This window comes from Sebastes umbrosus, chromosome 11 (assembly GCF_015220745.1).
Source record: "Sebastes umbrosus isolate fSebUmb1 chromosome 11, fSebUmb1.pri, whole genome shotgun sequence".
NCBI classification, from domain to species: Eukaryota; Metazoa; Chordata; class Actinopteri; order Perciformes; family Sebastidae; genus Sebastes; species Sebastes umbrosus.
The window spans coordinates 5,925,087-5,951,198 of record NC_051279.1 but is presented as its reverse complement, the minus strand read 5'-3'; the positions used below and the strand labels follow the sequence as shown (position 1 = coordinate 5,951,198).

The following is a 26,112-nucleotide window of genomic DNA, read 5'->3' as shown; positions in this document are numbered from 1 at the left end:
TGGCTGTAAATATCGCAGTATAAAACCTGTTTTCTGTTTAAAAAACACAAACGTCGAAAGGGAGCAAGTAGCCTACTACTCACCCATCTTTTAAGTGGTTACGTCTCTAGTCTGATCTTGACCGAACAGCTGATAGATACCTGGTTTGTGTACATGGCGTAACAGAAGTGCATATTTAACAGTGTGTGGACAGAGACTGTCTGATGTTATAAGTAAATAAAAATACCACAAATCTATCTTCTTATGTTGTTGGTGTCTTATTCTGTCAATATGAAGACACATCACAGTCGATATCATTCAGCATACAATAAATTATTAGTTCTACGTGTTTACAAAGAAATATAAAAGCCTTTCTAGTTGGTTCAGTGAGCCCCCCGATCCAACGCAAACTGCGCCTGTGCCCGCGGTGTCCTGGTTCTGTTTCGCCCATATCTCCCTTCCCTCCAGCATGCCAACCAATACGGCCTCGTCCACCAGCAGCGTGGTGTCGGTGTCGGCTCCCAGCGGGGACCGGCGGAGCAGCGAGGCTAAGCCGGCTGGAGGAGGAGCCGCTGCTGCCGGGCGCTTTAAATTTAAATTCTAGAGGATCTTTGAGATCTTAGAGACTTTGGTTTGACTATTTGATTATAAACATCATAAAGCCTTGCTGGAAGATGCTGATAGAGAATAATATATGTGAGAAAGTGAGGAATAATATGATTTTTAAAGCTACTTGAAGGGAAAATGTTGTTTAATTTGTTCATTTTTGGTGTTTGCATCCACATGGGGTGAACATTTACATTTGTAGCCTTCTTCATACATAATCCCTCTATGAGCGCTAAACAGTAAAGCTGGATTAAGACATAGACCTCGTCTCCTGCACTGAGATGTCCATCTATAATGGACTCTACACAGCCCTGACATGAAACATACACTTTAAAAACATACAACATTGTAAACACATTGGTAGAGAACTCAAGAGACATTAAACAACAAGCCTTCATAACCAAACAGGCAAATAGCTATTAATCATTTCAGTGGCCTTAAAAAAAAAAAAAAAACACCAGCACATTTCTGCACCATCTCACTATCGTATCTACAGTGCACGGAGGCGGCGGTTTGTCACAAGTGGCATAGTAATGAATATTAATGTGCTCAGATGTCAGAAGAATTAATTGTCGAGGCGGGTAACTGCTGCATTATCTGTAAGGCTGAAGTATTTGACGGAATATCAGTGGCACCAAACTGGCTCTAATGAAAAGCAGAGTTCAGGGAAGAGTAATGGCCGTAGTGAGAGTAGGCAAAAACAACAGGGAGCTCGATTTGCTTTTGCAGAGTGGCCTTTCAATGGGTTTGTTTTGCTCTCAAATTACCAGCAAAAAACATATTTGGTCTGTAATAATTTTATTCCAAAGCACAACATATCCATGCCGGGAACAATGTAAGTTTATTGCTTATTTTTTGTTACAAAAATACACCTGATTGTATCATTCAAGAGCTATTATGTAACAAGAGGTCTAATTACATGATTAATTGTGAGTGTTTTTCATTGTGGCAGCTGTTATTTTTTTAGGAATACACTGTAAAACATTTAAAGGGGACCTATTATGCTTTTATGCTTTTTCCCTTTCCTTTAGTGTGTTATTTCTGTGCATGTAAAAGGTCTGCAAAGTTACAAAGTCCACGCCAAAGGGAGTTACTCTCCCTCACAGAAACACTGCTCCTGAACTGTCTGAAACACCTTGATTGAAGTCCCGTCTTTTTTTGTGTAACGTAGTGATGTCACCAAGTAATTCATTTGCTTATTGGCTCGTTTGGCACGCCCTCAAACAGAGCTAGTTTGAGCGGAGCTGGAGCAAAGTCCAAAGAGTTTGGTTCGGTTGACCAATCACAACAGAGTGGGCCAGCTGACCACCTGACCAATTGGTCAGCTCTGTCTAGTTTGACCGTTTGGTCGGAGTTCACAAGTGATTGACAGCTGCTCAGAGACGGCAAGGCTCCAGATCAGCGCTGATTGGTTGTTTTCTTCCGGTCTGTGAAGTCTTGCAGATGCCATTAGGAGCACCAGAGGACACAGAGACACATGATTGTTTTTCAGATTACCTGTCTCATGCACAACTGTCAAGATATAGTTGTGCAGTTCTATAAGAATAACTTATTTTTAATCATATTTGCTCCATTTCTACCCACTGCAGCTTTAAAGCTGGTTCAACTTAAAAATGTGAGTCAACTGAACTAATTCATTCAAAGTCGTCTCGTGAGGTTTGAAAACCGACTCAGATATTAAGTGTAATCACACACACAGACGAGTTCTCACACAACATAATGGAAGAAATTCATTGTGGAATGAAACCGTTCATTTAGTCCGTCTGCTCAGGGCGGTTTAAGTTGATGTGCGAAGAACATAAGTGCATCGGCGAGGAATAATGAGTCCGCGTGAAAGCGTGTAATCACGGGGTAGATTTCATAAAACGCACCGAGCGTCCGCTTCCTTTACTTCTATCGTTGAACTTGTGTCTGTGCTGAGATGGATGGACAGTTGGACACAGCGAGATAGTATAGATTAGCCGGGTGACTCAGCGGTCGCCTGTCAACTTTGTGTGTGTGTGTTTGTGTGTCCTCACACCAGTGCCAGAGAGAGTAGAGATAGAGCGAGAAAGGGAGAGAGAGGTATGCCCACAGCACGGCCTGCCATCTCTCAGTTCCAGTCCAGTGCCTGAGGAAATGTACCCTGATATTAGCTATTAAAGAGCAGATTGTCAGGGGAGCCATGCCAGCACTGACAGCAGCTGTACAATGGAGCAAGCTGCAGGGAGGCAGGAGGCTAGCTCAGGCTTTTTCCTTCCACAGCCTTCTTCCTCACGTCCCCGTCGGCTGCCGGCGCCCTCCCCACACCTCCCCCTTCCTCCACCCCCCTCCCAAAAAAGACTGCCTTTGTGTCTAAGTCTCCGTAGATGCGCGCTGGGTTGGAAAAAGCGCTTACAGACAGACGTCAGAGACAGCAGCAAACCTGATGAGTGTGTGATTAGATTGGCTCCATACCTGCGCCGCGCTGCAAATGTTCTCATTTGTGAGGATTCTGGAAGGCGATGTGTAACCGCAGAAAACTTCCCAACACAAATTAGGTACGGATCATTTGCTTTCAGATGAAATTGGAAAGAGATAAATCAGAGTGAATTCAATTCAGTGTCCCTTTTTTTTCCCTTCAACAAAAATAAAACGATTGCAAGCGTCGATGCGCACTTATTTGTGAATGCAAATTTTTCACCTTATCAATCTTTCATTCTAGGAATATTCAGCCGTGACTCTTTTCTCATTTACTCTCTTTGAAAACTGACAAGAGGAGGGGGGGAAAAAATCATAGACGTCAAATGAAATTTGACAGAACTCAAGAGCCATGAGGGATTTCTGTCCTTTAAGTTGTGACAGCATATAATAAGGCCCAATCATTTTAATTAAAGAGCTTAATCCAGCTTCATTGAGAAAGGTAATCAGATCTCCGGGGAGTCCTGTGATTGCCTGAAAGCCTAAGTAGAGTGGAAGGGTTTCAGAGCGGCGTTTCTCGTCTATCGCCAAAGCAAATCTCGGGGGAGCGTCGGGAGAGGCTGACGGACAAATAGAGGAAAGAAAAGTGGCGGTGTCCTGTCTCGAAGGGTCGCAGCACCTGTCCTGGTCTGCCTTTCTCTTGATTCTCTCTATCTTTGTTACCTCCAACACTCCCACCCTCTCAATTTCTCTCTCTTTAATTGTGTCCCATACTCGATTACTCTCTCTCAATGTTATCTCTTTCCTCTCACCTTCTCACGTCCCTTACCTGCCTCCCTCTTTTTTCTTCTTCCTTATTTCACACACTTGGATTTTCCACTTTGTAAAAGTTTGCTTACTTTTTCCAGTTTCACTTTCATTTAACTTTTCTCGTTCTCCAGCTCCACTTTTCTCTGTCTTCCAAATCTATCCTCTTTTGTTCTTGTCTCTCATCCTCTCCTTTCTTTTACCTGGCCTCTCTATCTCTTTCATTCTCCTCCTACTTTGCTGTCGGGCCCCACTCGCCCATACCAACTTTAGATTGATCACAGTCATTACCTCCATTAATGAGAGGGGATTGAGTTCTTAACTGGGCCTCGCAGAGCCAGTTAGGTCACACCGGCTGGGGATATGGATTACTGGAGGCTTCCCAGAGTGCACGGCGTCCTAGGGCAGCCAAAGTACACTTTAATCACCTGCCCCTCCAACAGAAAATGGCTCTTTAATGACACCGTGGTAGATGGGTTCACCCCCAACACAAGGGCAAAGACATGCATGGCTTAACATGGGAGGCCTCACCAACCACAAGACAATGTATATAATAATTAAGGCAGATGAATACAGCCTTTCTCGTTCTTGTTGATTAATACTAATTTTCTTCACTCTATCGTAGATTAAACAGCCATCAGCTTTGACTTCTGTCACTAGAATCAAAGGAATACTCTGCCATGTTGGACAATATGCTTGCACATGAAGGCGCTTTTAGACAAGAAGCTTTTCTCATCAATTTTATCTCATTACATTCATGACAGTGGTAGGTTCTTGACATGTTTAACAAGAAAATGTCCGTCTTTGATGTGTCAAAAATGTCTTCTAATGCCAAATTCACACCAGAGCAGAGGCGAAGTGCGGCCAGTGGCCAGCTGCCATGCAATGACTATGAAAAGCTGTGGTGGCCGCTCACGAGGTCAGCGAGTTGCGGCCACTTGATACTGCGGCGAAGAGCGGCCAAACAAAAATTGGGAAAAGTTTAACTTTTAGCGGCAAAGTTCTGCCAGAGAGGACCCGCAGCCAATCAGTAAAATTGACATGTTGACCTATGTTACACAGAATTTCTTCCCGCCTGAAACACATGAACACGCCTCCCGGCCGCAAAGAGATTTAACTACTGTGGCGAGCCGCATTTCGCCACTGCCTGGTGTGAATTTGGCGACACAACTCTAAAGCTGTGTTTGATCAATCCAAAAATACCAAAATCCCATTGGCTGTTTTGTCGAGGGAACCAGTGCGATTCTAACTTCCGGGTTGGCCTACAAAAATACGTCATCCTCGCACCATTGTGGTTTTAAGAGCTAAACTAAGCTAATCTCCTCTGGGTTCCAGCATCATACACACACGGGCATGAGAATGGTATCAATCTTCCCAACTTAGTTTCAGCAAGAAAGTGCTAAATAACGTGTAAACATAGATTTGGCAAAGCTTTAGACACAGCAACGATGGCTATTTTCTTGTGACAATGTCGTGGCCTCATTGGTGCTGTCTTTGCACATTTTTGACCAACACCTTTGTGATTGTTTGATGTATTGTTGACTGGTTTTAGCAAACTCACACTAAACAAACTGAGCAGATTCCTTCCCCTGATGAGGACTGTGAGATGCTTTTAAAAAGCTCAGTAACAAGCCAGCAGGTGGCCGTTGAGATTACGATAAGGTGTCAGATATTGTTTCTAGGTTGAAGAATGAATGTCCACACTCAATATTAGAAGTGAGAATCTCTGGAGGCTATTTCCTCCTCCTTCCAGTGTTTGTGCTACATTGCGCTAAACAAATCATGGAGCCATGCATCTTCCTTCTGAATTCATAAAAATTGAATTGATATTGATCGTCACGCTCCACGTATCAGAGAACACAAGCAGATTGCCAAAATGTCGGAGTATTTCTTGATAACGGCACCCAAACAATTTACTCTGCGCAACTGGTGTTTGCTGTTCAAAACACTGAGTCACTGTAGAGTCTGCCAGAGAAATATTCTCTGAAAAAGATGCAGATTATATTTCCCAGCTGTTGATAAATGAAATGAGGGCCATCTACATAAAGAAACAAAAGCAATCTGTGACGTTCAGCAGAAAAAAACGCCACAGCAAAGACAACGTGGATCCAAAAAATGATAATGAGAAGAGAACCTAAATGGTTCTCCCCGACCAACTTTACTGTCTTTCAGAGGCTGTAGGTTCAGTTTTAGAGCTAGAGTGAAGCTGCAGATGTATGAAACTAGAAAGGAATCCATTGGTAACAACCAAGTCATGCTAGCCTGTCGGGAAGAAGGCTAAATAATGGCCATTTTCAAAGGGGTCCCTTGACCTCTGACCTCAAGATATGTGAATGAAGATGGGTTCTATGGGTACCCACAAGTCTCCCCTTTAGTTATATGCCCACTTTATGATAATCACATGCAGTTTGGGGCAAAAAAAACTGTTTTTTGCATGCAGTATAAATCTGTTATTTTATGTTTGAATATTTCTGCATACTGGGGTCCCTAAACAGTCTTGGAATAACATAAATTGGGTATCACTGTAAAGCTGAGACTCTTGTGGATCCAAGAGTCCAACTGTATTCATGTGTGATGATGTCAGTCCCCATAGGAGACATTTCATTGTAGTGAGACCATTTTTTTCAAATTTGACCTCACTGTATAAAATGACCGGTGGTGACCCCTAGGATAATCACAGCCTCATGAAACTTTACAGCCACAACCTACAGACCTAGAGCATTCAGAGGATGGATGGTCTTCCCAGGTAGATTGACAATAACGGGGTTTCTGAGCAGTTTCCAGAACAGAAGTGCTCACCATCCAATCACCGAAAAATGCAATTCTTGCAGAAATCTTTTTATTAATTAATTAATTCAGGTTTATTTCAGATTTATGACTAGAACAACTTGACACACAGTTTTTGAGCTGCATCTCAAATTAATCTTCAGGTTCCCAGCTTTCAGATGATGTACACCACTTCTATGTGAGATCTACTGTTGACCTGCTATCTCCCCCTAAAGATCCCCTGCACCGCCCTAAAAAAGACAAGCACGAGTCTATTGTAGGTCTCAGAGAGTTAAAATAATTCTGATGACGCATTACTTTTAGCTCGTTCATGGTGAAAATATCTGCCAAAAGCAGTTCAGTGATGAGTCACTTACAGGGAAAAGCCTGCCGGCTCACATGAACACCAAACCTTCACTTGCACTTTTCTGGGCCCACACTCAGCCCGGTGACCGTGCCATTGAAAAGATGCCCAGAGAAGCAGGTGTGATGGCAGCTTTTTGCTTGCTGGTGAGATCGAGTGAGTTAATCGCCGTGATTTCAGGTTGTTTTGATGCCTGGCACACCGGAGCCGACTGGGAGTAGGCGGTTGCTAATTACGGGGGGCAAAGAGGTCACTGCCGCTCTGCTCGTGGCATAAACATTATTCATCAGGAGTGACAAGGTCAGCCACATCATAAATAGTTCACAGATTAATTATTGTTCTTGTGGTAATGGCTCGGGCTTGATGGGACATGGTAATGTAAAGTTACACTCGGGTCGCTGATGGCTTTTAAACCATTAGGGTTTGATCAAAACTGATGGTTGTCAACATACCCGAAAAGGTGTTTGGCTTTAGCTGAAGTTCAAATGTAAGAGTGCTCATGTGCTCATTTTTTGCATTCAGATTGATCTTGTTGAATCTAAGCATGGAGGTTTATATATTATGTGGATGGAAGAACCTTTCTGGCTCTTGCCTGTAACATATTCAGCCTCGACTTAAATTAAACAGAACATAAATTACGAGGCACAACTTATAATTGAAGTCACTGGTCCCCTTTTCAGAGTCCACAGACTTTAAATAAATGTTCCATATTGAGTGTAACAGCCTGGAATAATGGCCTTTTCATGCCAGATGTTCTTCTTTGGATCAGTCCACAGGCAGCGTCGACTGAAAACGCACTCAGACATACAGGTAGAGGTCAATTAGTCATAGCTGCACCACATTGCATCACCGACGCTCAATCCTCTGCTGGCCCACAGTAATCTATAGACGTCCTTGCTTAAGGTCACTTGATGGGCAGATCCTGTCAGGGGCAGTCCGAATAGCATGAAAGAACTGCTGCAGCAACACTGACGGAGTGAAAAGAAAAGCTGCTGAATGCAGCCTCAATGACCACACTGTGTAATCCAGTTTATCATTAAAAATATAAAGTATGTTATGAGTATCGAGTGAAGAAGTTCAAGTACCTTATTCACGAGCGAGGGTGAAATGGCGATCGACAGTTGGATTGGTGCTGTGTCTGCAGTAATGTGGACACTGTAGTGTTGTGGTGAAGAGGGAGCTGAGTTTGTTGCAAAGCTCTTGATTTACTGTTGATGTTTCCTCCTTCAGATATGGTCATGAGCTTTGGGTAATGACAGAAACGGACATAGAATGTAAATAAGAAGTGGACGCAGCCACCGTGATATCACCTATTTGTTTTTGGACTGCTGTTTTGAAGCCTCGAGTTCTGCATTTTGGCCTTCGCAATCTTAGTATTTGGCCATTGACATGTTGTTGTTTTTGCATCCAGTAGTGACATGAGAGGTGGAGCTAAGTACAACTGAACGCTGAATACAACATTTTTAGGCAATCAAAATGTTACAATTAACTTTCATGAACTGAAAACACACTGTGAAAGGGTTAAAGTTGTAAAACACGGACAACGCCGTGGTAGCAACCTGTCAATCACAAGCTAGCCCCGCCCTAAAGGATCCCCTTCTTTATGGTCCATTTTACTCTAAATAGGACCATAATTTACTAAATGAACATCATGCTGTATTGAAGAAGACTTGAAACTAGCGATTGAAACCATAAACTCATGTATACGATGTTTACTGAGGTAATAAATCAAGTGAGAAGTAGGCTCATTTTCTCATAGACTTCTATATAATCAGACTTCTTTTTGCAACCAGAGCAGTCGCCCCCTGCTGGCTTTTAGAACGAATGCAAGTTTAAGGCACTTCTCAGACCCGGAGGTTGCCCACTGATCACGGATACAAGCGACCAAAATGAGTTTTCTTCAAAAGGGTGGTTGGGCTCGTCTTAACGATGCCTTCAGACCGAATGCAAAAGAACAAATAGTTTGCGTGAGGTAGTGCACGGAATGAAGAGCATCATAGCAGCACTTTGATAACTTGGCATCCCCTTCTACTCTAATATTTCCTCCCGTCACTAGATTTTTTGCTGAAGTCCCAGTAAGATCAGAGAGTAGAGTTACAGAACTTCAGTCTCTTCAATAAAATTGTCGCTATGCCAACTTTCTCCTCCTGACAATGCCTAAATCCCACTGGACACGTTCTGTGGAGTATATCAGAGTATATATATATAGCTGCTGGAGAGAGAACCCATTGGAAATAATGTCCTTGCTCTTGCACTTTTGTTGTGAAAGCCCTGTTATAAATAAGTAGAAGAGCTCAGACATCCAGAAGGAGCTCAGAGTAGAACTGCTGCTCTCTCGCATTCAAAGGGGTCAGATGAGATGGTTCTGGCATCTGGTTAGGATACCTCCTGGACGCCTCTCTGTGTATTTTTGTTGCTGATTCAGAGCAGGTAAGCCTGCTGCGTAAATATAGCCAACACCCCAGTAAAATGAGAGCGGAGCCTGACCAATACATTGTCACACTGCTTTAGGGAAGCCACTCAGATACCATCATCATCATCATTTAGCCTCTATACTTTGTTGCTCAGCAACCCTATAGAAAAACAAGGCATTTGTTATCACATGTTTTATGATGTTGTTATTGTTACATATTGTCAGAGCAAACCCTTTTGTAGCTCTCCCCTTCATTTCAGCGCAGATTACTTACCGCCTGCTCCTGTTCATTACTTTAAAGATTTCATGAAAGTGCAGCAAATTTCACAGTTGGAGTCATTCAGCTGTAAGAGGAGAGCATTACAACACGAATAAACCCATTTCAAAGATTAATGGATGAAAAGACAAAACCCCCACAACGCATACATTTACATACGTTTAAAGCATTTAGCTGAAGCTTTTGCCAAGAGTGTCGGTGCAATAAGCTGCAATCCTTTAATGCCATTCAATACCTCGGCTTGAATAAATAGACAACATTCACCAGAAGCTCTTTCTGAGTCTTCCTACATAAAAGATGTACGTCTTTCACAACAGAAACATACCTGCTGCTCACAACCTCTCATTTATTTTTTCTAACCTTTGCCAGAAGTGAACCCGTTGACGATGTAACATGGATCAGTTTATGCGGCGCCGAACTCCAACACCTCTGCTAGGATAAATAAGAACCATATATAATGGCTCACAAAAATAGCATGACATAATTCACTATTGATCTTCTCTCCTGGCTGGCTGATCTTCACTTCGTGACGCCGGAGTGCGGAGAACTCAGAGGCGTTGGCATCGATCAGGTGGTGCTCCCGAGGCAAAATTAAATTTTCGTACATGTGGCAGCAAGTCCTCTGTATTCCGTACACTGACATGTGGTGTTGTGTTATGAGTCAAATATATCGATCCGCTGCTGTCTTCGTGCCCTAAAAAAATATCAGACATTTCTTTCAGAACACAGCAGCTATTTGTGTAACATGTTAATGTGATCTCACGCACCGACAGTGGATCAGAGGTCGGATTATTCTGCTGAGCAGTCTTTCTCAATAATATAGATTGCATTTGTTGGATATGTACATACATACTATGACATATAATCCATTATCTCCTGAATAACTCAGCACTTATATACTTTACCAGCATAAATAGAAATCAGGGCTACTTGTCTCTGAAAATCGAGTTGGTTTCCAGTTTGTTTTGCTTGTGTTAGTCTCGACTCAATATTCCTGCCTATCTAGAAATAAAAATAGGTAATTTTGTGATTTTAGAAAGACGTACAGTTTGTTTATCTTCTACTTCAGTCTTCAGAATTGTATATGTTTTGGTATGGTATGGTATGTTTAGGGCTGGGTGATATTGCAAAAAGTTGCAATTATGATTAGGGCAGTCAAAGTTAACGCTATCGATAATGCGTTAACGCAAATTTGCTTTAACGCCACTAATTTCTTTAACGTATTTACGCAACTTCCGATTTTTAGGTTTTAAAGCTAAAGTGAAGATATTGGCGTCATATGAAATTAGAAAACCTAAGGAATCCATTGGTACCAACCAGGTCGTACTAGAGGGAGGCTGAATAACGCTCCAAACTTACGAATCCAATTTTGGCGAGGAAAAATTGGCGTGGCCATTTTCAAAGGGGTCCCTTGACCTCTGACCTCAAGATATGTGAATGAAAATGGGTTCTATGGGTACCCACGAGTCTCTCCTTTACAGATATGCCCACTTTATGATAATCACATGTAGTTTGGGGCAAGTCATAGTCAAGTCAGCACACTGACACACGGACAGCTGTTGTTGCCTGTTGGGCTGCAGTTTGCCATGTTATGATTTGAGCATATTTCTTTATGATGAATGCAGTACCTGTGAGGGTTTCTGGACAATATGTGTCATAGTTTTGGATTGTTAATTGATTTCCATTAATAAATGTATACATACATTTGCATAAAGCAATGTTGATAAGAGTGATAAATACTTGACAAATCTCCCTTTAAAGTACATTTTGAACAGATAAAAAAGGTGTGATTAATTTGTGATTAATCGCGATTGAATATTTTAATCAATTGACAGTGTAAATATTTCCTAAAGATTAAAATGTCCTAGTAGGAGATTCTAAACCTGAAAAATTACCAAAAATTGTGTGAGCTGCAAACAGAAAATTTGCTATTTAGATAAATAAATTACTCAAAAATATTGAATTTTGTCAATCTAAATCTTTAAAAATCACACATTGTGAAGAGTTTGCAGCCACGGGTTATAATCAGTTCACCAGATCAAATTCCACATTTCCGACCCTACATATCGTCACCATGTGTTTTACCATGAAAAGGGCAGCAGCAGGTATTTATTAAGTCTATTAGTGCTGGAAAAAGCCAATACCTTTTGTTGTGGGGGCTTTTTACTCTGAGAGCCGGACGGATGTAATTTTCTGGTGTTTGAGACTGTTAGCGCTTACATTCTGTTCCCTGGAAACTGTTGAGGTTTTGTAACTCATTTCCGTTGTCTTCTGTGCAGCATGTCTATATTTGGTCATGTTTTCTCACTCTGTCGTGTATTTCCTAAATGCAGCACAGGTGTTGTCAAATTGGAAGATGTTTTCTTCATTTGCTTTAGTGTTTTGTTTGTATCGCCCCCTCCTTATGTTCTGGTCTTCTTCTCAAACTCTTTGAACATGTTTTTTGCAGTGTCTTAAACACACCAACATGTGCACGTCAACAGAATGTCTGTCTTTATCTGGACCCAACTGTATTCAGATTCAACTATGGTAATAGTCTTGCATATCTGTGTTGATAGTACGCTTTCTCTTCCATGTCCACATCTCAAAGTCTGAAAAAACATGTTCAGCCACCTGTTGGTTGAACATTACATGAATAAAACATCTTAGGCCCTAAATGATAAATGCAGCCATAAGATTCAAAACAAATAATCTATTTCCTCTTTGCAGATGGCGTTCCTGGAGCAGTGCCTCTGCCGCTGTCCCCTGTGCTCAGACCGGCGCTAACCTTGGCATCCTTGGCATCCTTGACGACCCTCACAACGCCAACGCTGGCAACTGTGGCCTCGCCGATAGTCACGAGCACCACGGCAGCCGCCGCCCCACAGACTACCTCAGCTGCTGGAGGGGACTCAACTCTCGACTCTCCCTCAGAACCAGACCTGGAGCCCGAGGCCGAGCCCGAGGCGGAGACAGACGGGGAAACAGAGGAGGAGAAAGCTCGACGTCTTCTGTACTGCTCGCTGTGCAAAGTGGCGGTGAATTCGGCGTCGCAGCTGGAGGCTCACAATAGCGGTAAGAGACGTGCGAGAGACATTTGCTGCAAAAGTAAACATCACTTGAGCATTGTAATAACTATGAGGTATTTGCAAATTCCTCGTACGTGAAACCTACTTTGCAATAAACCAAATTCTGATTGTACAGAAGACAAAAGTGGTTTTCTCATTAAATATCATGATTTTAGCATGATTATGCACCCATTTTGAATGTTATTAGCCGATTGAATGGGTGTTATCAGTGGTTATCACTACCATTCTAATGCTCCAGAAGGGTCAAACTGCACCTCCCACATTGTGAAAGTGAAACTTAACGTTGTGAATTGAAACAAAACAACTGGCTGAGGAAACAAAACTACTTGGTTAGGTTTAGGAAAAGATCATGGTTTGGGTTCAAATAAGTATGTTTGTTTCGTAATCTACGTAACTTGGTGTTAGTGAAGTATGTAACAAAAGTACAGTAAAATAAGTCAGTGTAGACTTTTTGACCACCACCACATGCGGACTTGCTCATAATACGACACCTGACTTCCTCCTTATCGTCATAATTATTATGGCCACTAGAGGTCGGTGTCGTCTTCTTGTATTCGTATCGGTGATCAACCATGTCAATGCAAGATAACGACCTTCTGAAACTACTAATAGGTGTAGCAGGCCCCCTCTAACCCATATCTATGGGGCTTACAACCGCTGATAACACCCATGATAACATTCAATGTGGGTGGATTATTCATTTCCATGTCGTGCAATTTCCATGAAAAACACACACTAGCATCAGTGTTGAAATAGTTTTGTTTTTCAGTTGATGCTTTTTTGTCAAGACGGTTATGTGCTGGATTTCTACACAATTACACAGCACCAATGTTGAAATGTTCTTTTCATCATTATTGAGTTATATTGGCTGTCTTCAACAATAACTGTCAGACCCCCTTTTGGGGGTGGTTGTCATCAGTTTCCATAGAAACCGTGTATCCAACTTTGATCAGGTATTATGAGACGGCCTTGCTTTACAAAACAAAAATTGTTTTTGTTTTTTAAGATTCGCCTTTATTTGACAGAGGGCGGTATAGAAATGGGGTTGGGAGAGAGAGAGGGGAGGTATGACATGTAACAAAGGTCCCAAGGCCGGAACCGAAACCAGGACGTTGTGGTTATATGGTATGCGCAGTAATAACTCGGCTGCCAAGGCGCTCCAAACTAATTTCTAATACCCCATTCACACACACACAGAGTGGAGATATGACAGTACTCTGAGTCATCTATTACTTCAGTCGGCGCTTCATGCACAGGAATGTCCTGCTGCTTTTGCCTCATTACATAATTCTTTTATAATGAACATTTTATTGAGGGTTTGAACAAGAGAACAAATCAACTATTCCATCAACAGGGGCATGGTAGACAAAAAATACTGCCACAATTACAATACAGTACAACACTAACATCTTCTCCACATTTAAGCACAGCAGTCCACGCTAGATTACACAAGTGACCTCAAAGCCACAGATAGCCAGGCGGTGAAAGGGTCCCGTGCGAATTCATATTCATCAGCCTTGTTCAACGGAGAGCATGTGACCCTTTCATAACCAGCCAGCTGAGCCATTGTCGTAAGCCATTCTTGATAAGTGGGTTTCCTCCAGAGTCTCAGCAGTGTCCTTTTAGCTGTTCTAACAGCGAAGGAAGGAATACAGGAAAAGCCTTTGGGTTCAGTGGTTCAGGCCAAAGATGATGTTTTGCAGAGATCTGGAACAGCTTCTTTAGCATATAATATACAGTAGTGATTCTCAAAGTGGGGTCCGGGGACCCCCGGGGGTCTGTGACATTCTGCCAGGCGGTTTGTGAAATGTTTTCAGATTCATTCATTTAAATTGTCATGATATCACAATGAATAATATTTTAATATTTAAATCTATGTTTTTGCATTCAGTCAGAGCAAGTGATGTAATATATCAAGCGATCGTTATTGAAAGTTATGTGGTATAGTAACCAATTGACTGTGCTTTTTACATAACGTTGTTTTACATTACACTGTTTTATGTAGCGTTGTTTTACGTTAACGTTGTTACATAATGTTTCGTCAGAAAAGTGAAGGATGATTATTATTTATTTACAGTGGTTATGTTGTTAAGATTGTTACGTTACATTGTTACATAACGTTACGTAAGAAAGGTGAAGGGCGGCTGTTATTTATTTACAGTAGTTAGGTTCTTACGGTTGTTACGTTACTTTGTTACGTGACGTTACAGAAGAAAGGTGAAGGGAGGTTGTTATTTATTTATAGTAGTTACGTTGTTACGGTTGATACGTTACGTACATAACGTTACGTAAGAAAGGTGAAGGGTATGGTTGTTTATTTACAGTAGTTACATTGTTACATAACGTTATGTAAGAAAGGTGAAGGGTGGTTGTTATTTATTACAGTAGTTACAGTATATTGTTACAGTTGATACGTTACGTTGTTACGTAACGTTACGTAACGTTACGTAAGAAAGGTGAAGGGAGGTTGTTATTTATTTACAGTAGTTACGTTGTTACGTTACGTTGTTACGTAACGTTATGTTAGAAAGGTGAAGGGTGGTTATTATTTATTTACAGTATTTACAGTATATTGTTACAGTCGATACGTTACGTTGTTACATAATGTTACGTAAGAAAGGTGAAGGGCGGTTGTTATTTATTTAAAGTAGTTACGTTGTTACGTTACGTACATAATGTTACGTAATAACAGGTTTCAATTATGAAACAGAATATGTTCAATCCAAACTGAAAACAAACAGAGAAAATGTTTTTTAAGCAGTGAAGTAAGAACTTTTCTTGTTATTATTTTTAGCGCTGCCGCTGTTGTAATGCCCTGTTCCTTTTATCATCATACCTAGAACTGCATTTCCTGAAGAAAATGTGTGTCACTGCAGGCAGCTGCTGCTGCTGTTTTAAGAGGCAGGGAATCGAACTGGACATAAAAATGGTATTTGCACATGAAAGCCCAGTCACTTAAAGGCTGAGCTAAACCTCTGTGCTAACAGTGCCCTGCAGCGACATCGAAAAATGAGAGATTTGTGCGAACCATGACATTTTGCATGGATGGGTTTAACAGGGTTCTCTACTTTGATCAGGGACGTTTTAGGGTAATTTACAAGTCGACCCTTTCACACTGACTCTTATATTTTCCAAACCAGAGAAGGGATAACAGACGTGAACCTCTGACCTCACCTTTCCTTCAGGCAGCATCTATTACGTTAATGTACTGACCGCGCCACTTCTTGTTTGAACCTGCAGGTACGAAGCACAAGACAATGCTCGAGGCCAGGACCGGCGTGGGCTCCATCAAGTCTTTCCCCCGGCCGGGAGTCAAAAGCAAACTGGCCGTCACCGCCACCAAATCGACAACAGGCCTGCAGAACAAAACGTTTTACTGTGAGACGTGTGATGTGCATGTCAACTCAGAGACTCAGCTAAAGCAGGTGAGGTACAGAGGAAATCTCTGAAAACTCTGAAATACTTTAATGATATTCAACTTTCCCGCACACAAAGCATGTTTAACTGAAGCTTTAAAAAATAAATTCAAGCAAAAGAGAGAGTCAGTGAAGGAAAGACATAGATACAGATTGGACTGGAATATAATCAAACGACTAATCACAAGGTCAAGGTCATTATACTGGATATTACTGCGTTATGGACAAACTACATTTCATCAATATCCCACATAAATCTGTCTATTTATCATTTTGCCTTTGAAGAAATAGTCGTCATTTTGCAAAATTAGCTTATTGACCTTATTGCCATCGAGTTAGTTGAGAAGATTAATACCACTCTCTCATCTGTCACCTCTAAATTCACTGTCTGGCCAAGAAATAGTGCAGCACATAACCCCCTCATAAAAGTTCAAACTATTCTTTTGAAGTCACAACAGAAACAGACAGATTCCAGAGAGAAACTGAATTTGCGGGCGGATTTAAATCCCTCAAACTGTTGCGTGGCTTAGCAAGTACAGACTAATTTAAAGAGGACATATAATGAAGTACTTGTGCACATACATTTGGGTATCTGGAGTTCCTACCAACCACAAACTGTGAAATAAGACAACCCAGTCAGTTTCAGGATCAAAAAACAGTGATTCAAGACATTCAGATTTGGTTCCCCTGCCTATGTCACATGCAGGCTCATTAGAATATATCACCCACAGCTTGATAACTACCTTTGCAAAGGTGTACCATATTTTTCTCGCAAACCAATCAGAGCAGACTGGGCTTTTTCAGGAGGGGGGCTTAAAAACATAGGCGCTCAAATGGAGCGTTTCAGAGAGAGGGTGAATACAGGTATATTCAGACAGACAGTATGAGAAAAATAATGTGCTTTTGAACATTAAAGCACGTAAACATGTTCTAGTAGAAACCCCAAATACAAGTATGAACCAGTGGGCTACCTCCGGGTCTGAAAATTGAGTGCCTTAAACTTGCATTCTTTCTAATAGCCAGCAGGGGGCGACTCCTCTGGTTGCAAAAAGAACTCTGGTTGTATAGAAGTCTATGAGAAAATGAGCCTACTTCTCACTTGATTTATTACCTCAGTAAACATTGTAAACATGAGTTTATGGTCTCAATCCCTAGTTTCAAGTCTTCTTCAATACAGCATGATGTTCATTCAGTAAATTATGGTCCCATTTAGAGTCAAATAGTCCATAAAGCAGGGGATGCTTTAGGGCGTGGCTACGTTGTGATTATTATTATTATACTTATTTAGACTCATTTACTTCAGTGTCAGATTTCAGTTTCGTTGGATTCAAGGTGGAAATATTTTGGATACAAAAATGCACCGCTACTAGTAATGATCTTTCCTTTCCTCCTGCTGCGCTGCTGTCACAGCAAAGCTTTCCCTGACACAAATCTCTTGCAAAAACTTGCAAGAAACCTGGTTAAGCATAAATTGTACATGGCCAAGAAATGAGGTTTCTCCCAAGTTTCTCCTAATCCCTCTCCTCAAATAAGGAAAAAGGGTTTTCTAGTTTACATGATGTTAAAGGAAATCAGGTTAGAAAGCTGACAATAATCTGATCTCTCTGTGATATTTCCCTTATTGTGGTTTGGCTTGAAAACTCCTCCTTGGAATGTGTCTCTTGGTTGTTGCTTTGGGGCACCCCACAAATCTTCTTTTCTTGTAGCTGCTGATCGTTCTGTCACGGGAGGGGGGATTTCATCTACAATACTTGAAAACCACTCTGTTTTGTCTGAGCTAACCTTGAGATTTCTCACTGAAAATAGACAGGCTTTGTATGAATTTTTCATGCAGGGGCTTTTACCGAGAACTTCTAAAACAGCAGCGGTTCTCTGTGAAGAGAATCCAGCATGACAAATTCCAGTTACAGCTTGAAATCAGAGGAAAAGTGTGATTGTTAAATCCACTGCAAGGACTTGTGAAATTTAGACAGACAGAAATCTGCCTTTTTGTTGTCAACGTGTACCGACGCTGAATTATTTATTGGCTTGAGGTTACTGAGGAATTTTGTATTTTTCTTGTTTATTCGGATCCACTGGTTGTCTCTGGTCTTTCAAAATCACACAAGCTTTAATATCGCTTTAATAACATATTGTATTTAACATAAGAGCATAATGTGTCATTTAACACATGCTCTCTGCACTGTACTTTGCAGTGCCATAACTGCAGTCGTTTTCACCATGGGTGGCTCCAGTCGCAACGAAACCTTTAAAGCTGTAATACTCTCCGCCGTGAGACAGGAGGTGTATTTTTAGTCCAGCCCCCTCCGTCTCTGTTGGTCAGGTTCCCACCTCAACGCATGATAAGCTATCTGAAATGGCATCCAGCCTGAGGCATCTATAGAGCCTCACAGCAACACTGTAATAAAAAGATTATGACAATTTTTTCTATGGAATATCCAGAGAAGGTTGCAGTATCTAAACCAGTAGTATTTCTTATCATGAAACTGGTCAAACCTTCCCCTTGACCAGCTAATTTGTCTGACAAGCTATCTTGAAATGTAATATTGCTGTGGATATTCATGATCTAAGAGGGATCCTATGTTTTTGGCCCCACTATCAGGCCACTTGCACACAAGAAATATCAAAATTGCCAACAGATCTGTTTTGATTTTAATGACCCCAAGGCCTTTCCTCTAGCGCAGGGATACTCAACTTTGCCTGGGGCCACTTTGTCAGAATGACAGGAGGCCAGGGGCGGGTTAATAAACCAAACATTAATAATGTTTATCAGATAAAATGAATAAACATTAAGGGCGCTTCCACAAGCCAACATTTAGTCTGTTTGTTTGGTCTGGTGCGGTTTGTTTGGGCGGTTGTGAATACCAAAACAACCGGTCAGACACAAACAGTGTCTGACCGGTTGTTTTGGTTTCCAAGCGAACCAAAATGCAGGCTGCCTGTGTGGGCATTTGTATAGATGGACACAGGTAAACAACAGGTAAACATGAGTAGGAGAGGACTGAAGTGGACTTCTGCAGAAGTCCCATGTTTGCTTGACATCTGGGCCGAAGAGAACATACAGAATATGCTAAATTAAGCCTGCAGAAATAGTGACGTATATCAAAGTCCGTGATTCCCTGCATAGAAGTGGTAGCTCTCGAAACAAAAAAGATAATTTCGTTCCTTCGTACACGCCCCTCAGCATATATCTTTTTTTAATTTGGTCCACGTTAATTTGTGCACTGTGAAACCGAACCAGACTCAATAGAAAACAAACCAAAAGTATCTGGTCTGCCTCATTTGAAACTTGTTTTCTGTTTCCTTTTCAGCACATCAGCAGCCGGCGTCATAAAGACCGAGCAGCAGGTAAACCAGCCAAACCTAAATACAGCCCCTACAGCAAACCGCTGAAAGGCCAGACCAAGCCGCCGGTGAGTCACCGCACGCCTCAGGCATCTTATCAGCGACAAATGTCCTGGTATCGACGCAACAATCACACAGACACGGTTCTAATAGACATGTCGTATGATATCTGAGAATGTGTTCATTGTCATCCTTCAGTTCCAGTCACTTCCTGTTTCTGTTTGCAGTCACATGAAATTCATAGTGCTGCGTCCGAAATCGCTTACTAAGCACTACATAGTATGCATGGTATGCGTACTATGCATACTATGCACTACATAGTATGCATGGTAGGCCTATGCGTACTATGCTGCGTACTATGCATACTATGCACTACATAGTATGCATGGTATGCGTACTATGCATACTATGTACTACATACTCAATATGTGTACATCATTCAACATACTTTTGTGTGAATAAACAGTAGTATGTATCTTTTCGGACGCACTAAACTGTAATTACCACGTCACTTCCTGAGAGCCTCCTTGCTGGTTGGAGACACGTAAGCATGGTAACCCATGACAACCTCATGTGACCAAACAATTATTTGTCAGAATCAAGAACTTTGAAATTTAAAATTTAAATTTAAAAACTATATCATATGTAGCAAAGTGAAATCTTACACTTACAATCTTATTGGCGTTACAGAGCTGTCCGCCATTGTCTGTTATTAATGTTGTCAGTATTACCGCATTGCATTGTGGGATATTTATATCGCCGTAGTGTCCACGGCATACTGTAATATATTACTGGAAATAGTATGTAATTTGCGTACTATTGGTATTCTTATTCAAGTTTCGGACATAATAAAGAATCTCAAATATTGTTTTAGCGTACTAAATAGCATGTTAGTATGTAATTTCAGATGCAACCTCTTTTGTGTGAATAAACAGTAGTATGTATCTTTTCAGACGCACTTAATTACCACGTCACTTCCTGAGAGCCTCCTTGCCGGTTGGAAACACGTAAACACGGTAACCTATGCCAACCTCATGTGACCAAATGATGATTTGTGAGAATTAAAAAATATATATTACGGCTAGCAAAGTGAAATCTTATACTTACACTCATATTGAAGTGTTACTGACGTTACAGAGCTGTCCGTCAACGTCTGCTATGAATGTTGTCGTCACTACCGCATTGCATTGTGGGATATTTATGCCGCAGTATGCAATTTGCGTACTATTGTTTTCATACTAAGGTCTCGGACACAGTCTACTAAAAAATCCCACAAACTGTTTTAGCGTAGAATAGCGTGTTAGTATGGGATTTCAGACGCAACCTATGTCGCTGCAAAAAAGCAAAATCTTACCAAGTATATTTTTCTAAGTACTAGTCAATATATCTCATAACACTTATTATAAGACACAATAACCTAATAAGTGAGATACAGGGACTTGCTTTTAAACAATGCATCTTGAATATCTTCTTAAAGGTCCAGTGTGTAGGATATGGTGGTAGCTACCGGTAAGGTGAGGAGATTGCAACCAACCTCTCTCGTATGTAAAGCGTGTTGGAGAGCTACAGTGGCCGACGCAAAAACGTGAATGGCCCCCTCTATAGAGCCTGTTGTTGTAAGAGGTCATCTGGAGCAGGGCCACTGCGTAGAGTGTGTGTGTACATGGGAAGTGAGTGGTGAAGCAAGAAAGAGAGAGCGGTGGCGACGGGAGCGATTAACGTTATCGATTCCGGTCCGAACAGGAAAATTTAGTTTGAGTTTGGTTTGTCCGTTCTGGGCTACTGTAGAAACATGGCAGATTCAGCAGCATAGCAGAGAGGACTCCCTCCCTATGTAGATATAAACGGCTCATTCTAAGCTAACGAAGACACAACGATTCTTATTATCAGGTGATTATATACTAAAGAAAACGTATTAATATTATATTCCATTTCTGCGAATAGATCCACCTAATTGTTACACACTGGTTCTTTAAGTGGAAAAAATAACTACTACTTTTGAGCATTACAGACTATAACACAACAATTCACAATACCAGTGAAATATGGCACAAAATGAGTTTTCCCAGCTAATTTCAAGATCTCTTTTTATCTTGAAAGGCCTAAATATTACATTTTATTTCAAGAAATCTTAACAAACACATTTCACTTTTTCTATATTTTCCATATTTCTCCTGTGTGCCCAACCCCAATAGCACCATTCTGTCTTGCTCTGTTTTTATGGGAGAGAACGTTGGACCCAACCACATGCAGGTTTGTGGCAGTTTTATGTTTCTTTTTTGTCTGCAAAAAATCCTCCACACCTCTTCCAAAGTGTCTGTTCTTTGATAAGGCACATTCAATCCACTTGACTGCTCCTAATTCAATAAAATGTCAACCTTCATAACCGGCTCACCTGTTACCTGGCTTTTATTAAAGAGCCCTGGCAGGGAACAGCAGGATGCAATTCGAAAACTTGATATTTTATTGACAAAAATGGCATGTATCAAGACTCCTCTGAGCCAGCCCGCTGGAGGCGGAAAGCAGACTGGGGTCGAATACTATTTATAAGTAATCGTAAATGTCGGTTTTAACTTATTTGGAGTAGCTCGCCGTGCGGTCTCCTGCGTCAAGACACAATTAGTGTCAGGCAAGTTTACAAACCGCGGAATAAGAGAAGCGAACTGCAAATAACGTTTCGAATACTTTCCTGAGGTGATTGTTTAACTTTCTGGTACTCGCCGTCCCCCTTTGTGGAGAACCCCCCGGGCTTCTTGCACTCCAGGCGCGTGTTAAAAGTTGTTTTTGAGTGCCACGTGACGCGGGATTGATCGGATGCATGAAGGAGCCATGTGGATTCAATGTGGAGAAGATAAAGGAGAGCCTGACTTTCCGTCTTACAGAAGCTCTCAGAGGACGGCATTAATCACACCCACTGTTTGCCGAGACAAAGCGCGGGGGTTACCAGTGTGGGGGAAATGACTTTTTCTGAAACCCATCATTGACTGAGTTAACGGAGAGGAGCTTCTTTGATGAGCGGAGAGTAAAGAATGCCTCCCATAGGGTTACGATGCCTGAGTCAGTGATTGATAACCCATGACAACGGCTGCCATCGCGGTGCTGTGAGACCGTAGATTTTCCATTACTGATACAGAAGATTAAGCCAGATAACTTTGGTGACCTTTTCACCCTATTACGTTGTTTTTGGAGGTTGGGCGCTTTTTTTCTTTTTGTCCATCTGTTGTTTCTTTTATTCCTTCTTTCTTATTCTTTCTCAATAAAAACTCACACTTATAGCAATTTTTAATGGGAAAAAGGACTTTGTAGTAATTTAATCACCACTGTAAACACGCATAAAAGATGTCTCTTGTCTAAATTGCAAGTACATTGGTTAAGCAGTTGAACACTTATATAGAATGAAACATGTCTATTGCAGTTTCCTGTGTGAGCTCTGGTGTCTCACAGATCACCTGGAACACTTTCAGTAATTAGCAGCTTAGATTTCTGGCACCTGTTTGGTCCCCATCCCCCAACCCTCTCTGTGCCGGCAGACTGCACCACAGCAGCGGTGTCCCCAGCCACTCTGTTTTCTGTTTATTCATGTTTCTTATGATAAGTCTATGGTTTGTGATACCACCATGTTGCCTCTGTTGATCCAGGATTGTAACAGCGAGCAGTCTGGAAAATCACGACAACAAAACAAATAAACTGCACTATGAAGCGTAGACTGTAAAATGTAGCTGTGAAAAAAGGGCCACCCAGAGCTCAATGCAACGTCTTCACATTGCATGTTTTGTCCGAGCAACAGTCCAACCCCTAAGGATATATAATGTACAATAAAAGCAGAAAATCCTCACACTTGCAGCTTGTTCTTACGAAAGGGTGTATGAATGCCAAGACATTTTAGCGTACAATAAAAACACCTTTCTTACTGACAGCAATGTAAATTCATCGGTGTAAATATGAGTGAGTGACGTAGAATAAAAAGCGAGAAAGACCATTTATGGTGGGCGAGAGAGGAGGTGGATGTGTCCAACAAACACAGGACTTTCAACCAGGAGACCGTTGTTTTGTTTTGTAAGTCACATTACTTAGTTTACGTGCTTATTTTAAGCCCAACCATAACGTTTTTCCTAAACCTAACTAAGTGGTTTTGTTGCCTCAACCTAACTGCAGACGTTACCGTGGTTTTGTTGTGTGGCGTTCAAATGACAAGCAAAAAGCAACGTACAAATGACACAAATGCGTCCTCATGACACGCAGAATGTCCTTGTTATGTCATGCTATTTATACACCTTCCCATGAGATCGGGTAGACAGAGATGCTGGAAACAGAAACAGAAATGTTTTGCATTGTCCCTGGATAAACGACTCCAGTGGTTACTCGATTATCAAGATAGTTCTTGATTAACTTTCTGTTAATCAAATATCGAAAAAGCACTAAAGGTTGGCATCGAATGTCCTGCCAGACTTGCATTCTTATTTCCTTGTTTTTTTTGATCAAATAGTTCCTGATCTGGTTTTTATTTAAGCAAAGTTACTTTATAGCAGCTTATGTTTAGAAGACATTTAAAATGAACAGACTTTGGCTTCTTTTGTTAAATGAAAAAAAGGGCTTTGTTTATATTTCTCACTGTAAGATATTGAGAAAGGTATTGTTTTTGGTATCTGTAGTGTTGCAAATTTAAAAAGGGGATTTCTTGCCCAGGTAAAAATATGATTGTTCTTTGTATCAGAATCTGGTCCCTGGTGTTTCCATTATTTTGTCTACTGTACTGACTGAATTTTGTCTTCCCCTATCAGATAAAGTTGTCCCTGGCCAAGGAGCGCCAGTGTTCGCCTCTTCCCACCATCATACCTGCTCACCTGGCAGCAGTGGCAGCAGCCGCCGCCGCCGCCCTCGGCAACTCATTCGCGCACCGCACGAACCACACCACCAACCACGCCCCGACCCCTGCCCTCTTCCAGACACAGACCCTCCCCGCTGCACTGCTCCGCCCGGCCCCCGGGCCTGTCAGGACCTCCCATCCACAAGTCCTATTTGCCCCTTATTGACCTGTCTGACCCGGGCGCTTCCACACCGCCTCCTGTCAAGGACCAAACCCTGTGCGTCACCAAGACCAGGCCGAGGAGTCGTGTCAGCATCTGCGCTCCTTCTATGCATCCGGGGACATCTTCTCACCTCTCCTTGTACGGATTATCCCACATTTAAAGCTAAACCGGACAGCAGCGAATCATCGGGTGCTTTCTCGTGATGGATTTATTTCTCTAATCCCACTGAAAACTACAGTAAACATGCTTTCTGTGCCATCCTGCAGTCTCATACCCGGACCCCGGACCTGGACCTACATTGTACCGCAATAATGTATAAGACTGACCCCGTGAACTATGCAGTGTCATTATTTCATGATGCAAGGCACAGTTTGAGCTAAACATACGGTAGGGATGTGCTTTTTGTAAAGATACAGCGTGGCACTAAGATCATTGCTTTAGTGGAGGATTACTGTCGCTCATAATTTAAGAGGATGTTACTGATCATAGAGCGAGCAAGGCCCTCCTCTGTTCCTGTATGCACTTTAAGCCCCTCCTCTGTTGATGTCTACATTAGATGGCTAGACTGTGTTAGAATTGTTCGAGTACGTGTCGTGACGTGTGTTTTTGTATCCGTCCTTGCATATCTGTGTGTATGTGTGTGCAAGTGTGTGCTCCTGCATGTGTGCTAGTCCGTGTGTGTTTGAGTGTGTGTATTTGGATGTGTATGTGTGTGCGTGTGTCACAGCAATCCGTGAAATAGTCACAAAATTCAATCTATTTGATTTGTGTACATAGACACGAATTTCCCTTTTCTTTCGCGACTTTCAACAATGTATTTTTTGTATGTCCAGCAACATGTGAAACACAATTTCCGCTCCAGTCTTTTCAAAATAAAACTACTTAGTTACGTTTAGGAATAGATCGACTTGGTTAGGTTTAGGCAACAATACTACTAAGTTAGGTTTAGGAAAAGATTGCGGTTTGGGTTTAATTAACACCGGAAGTAGTACGGAAGTTACGTGACAAAAACTATTTAGATACGTTTAGGAAAAGAGGCTCCGTTGTAAGCAAAAAAAGCGCTCAAATTTTTTGGGAGACAGAATTGTTTCATCAGCAAATGTTCGACAACACATGTTTTTACGCAATGTATCCTCATACAACAGTTTGTATGATATCTTATGAAAAGTTATTCCTCATTTTCGTGCGTTCTCTCATTACATGCATAGAGTCTTTTCAAAATAAACTTCCGTCTATGCAGGAAACAACTTGGTTAGGTTTAGGAAAAGATCGTGGTTTGGGTTAAAATAACTCCAGAAGGACCGTAACTTAAGTACGAAAGCTCCTGTGTTTTTTGACACACCCATCAACCCCAAACTCCTCCCTACGTGGCGTTCGCCGCTCTTTATACTTCCCGGTTCACTGTTGCGCAGATTACATACGAATTGATTTCATGCTGACCATCACGAAAAAAAATTTAAATTTGTGTCTATGTACACGAATCAATACATTAAATTTCGTGACTATTTCACAAATTGCCGTGCGATCAGGCTGGTGTGTGTGTGAGAGAGCTTCCCATCCACCATAAGCCATCCTAGTTGATATACAGCACACATTGTCACTGACCATGTCTCGGGCCAGAGGGACCACAAAAGCTTGTGTATATTAACTGTCAGTGTGTAA

The 26,112-nt window shown here is 41.6% G+C and overlaps 1 protein-coding gene across 3 annotated transcripts in view; it reads left to right on the top strand.

The window, feature by feature from the left end:
• Positions 1-25,164, top strand: part of znf385d (zinc finger protein 385D) — a 93,089-nt gene extending 67,925 nt beyond the window's left edge. For 2 of the 3 annotated variants that reach the window (XM_037785557.1, XM_037785559.1), the window contains 5 exons: positions 12,301-12,645; positions 15,900-16,084; positions 19,387-19,488; positions 20,374-20,436; positions 24,202-25,164. In XM_037785557.1, the coding sequence (XP_037641485.1) occupies positions 12,301-12,645; positions 15,900-16,084; positions 19,387-19,488; positions 20,374-20,436; positions 24,202-24,453 (947 nt within the window). In that variant the 3' untranslated portion in view covers positions 24,454-25,164. The remainder of the gene's footprint in view (positions 1-12,300; positions 12,646-15,899; positions 16,085-19,386; positions 19,489-20,373; positions 20,437-24,201) is intronic. The other variant, XM_037785558.1, reaches the window with a different exon arrangement.
• The last annotated feature ends 948 nt before the right edge of the window (positions 25,165-26,112 follow it).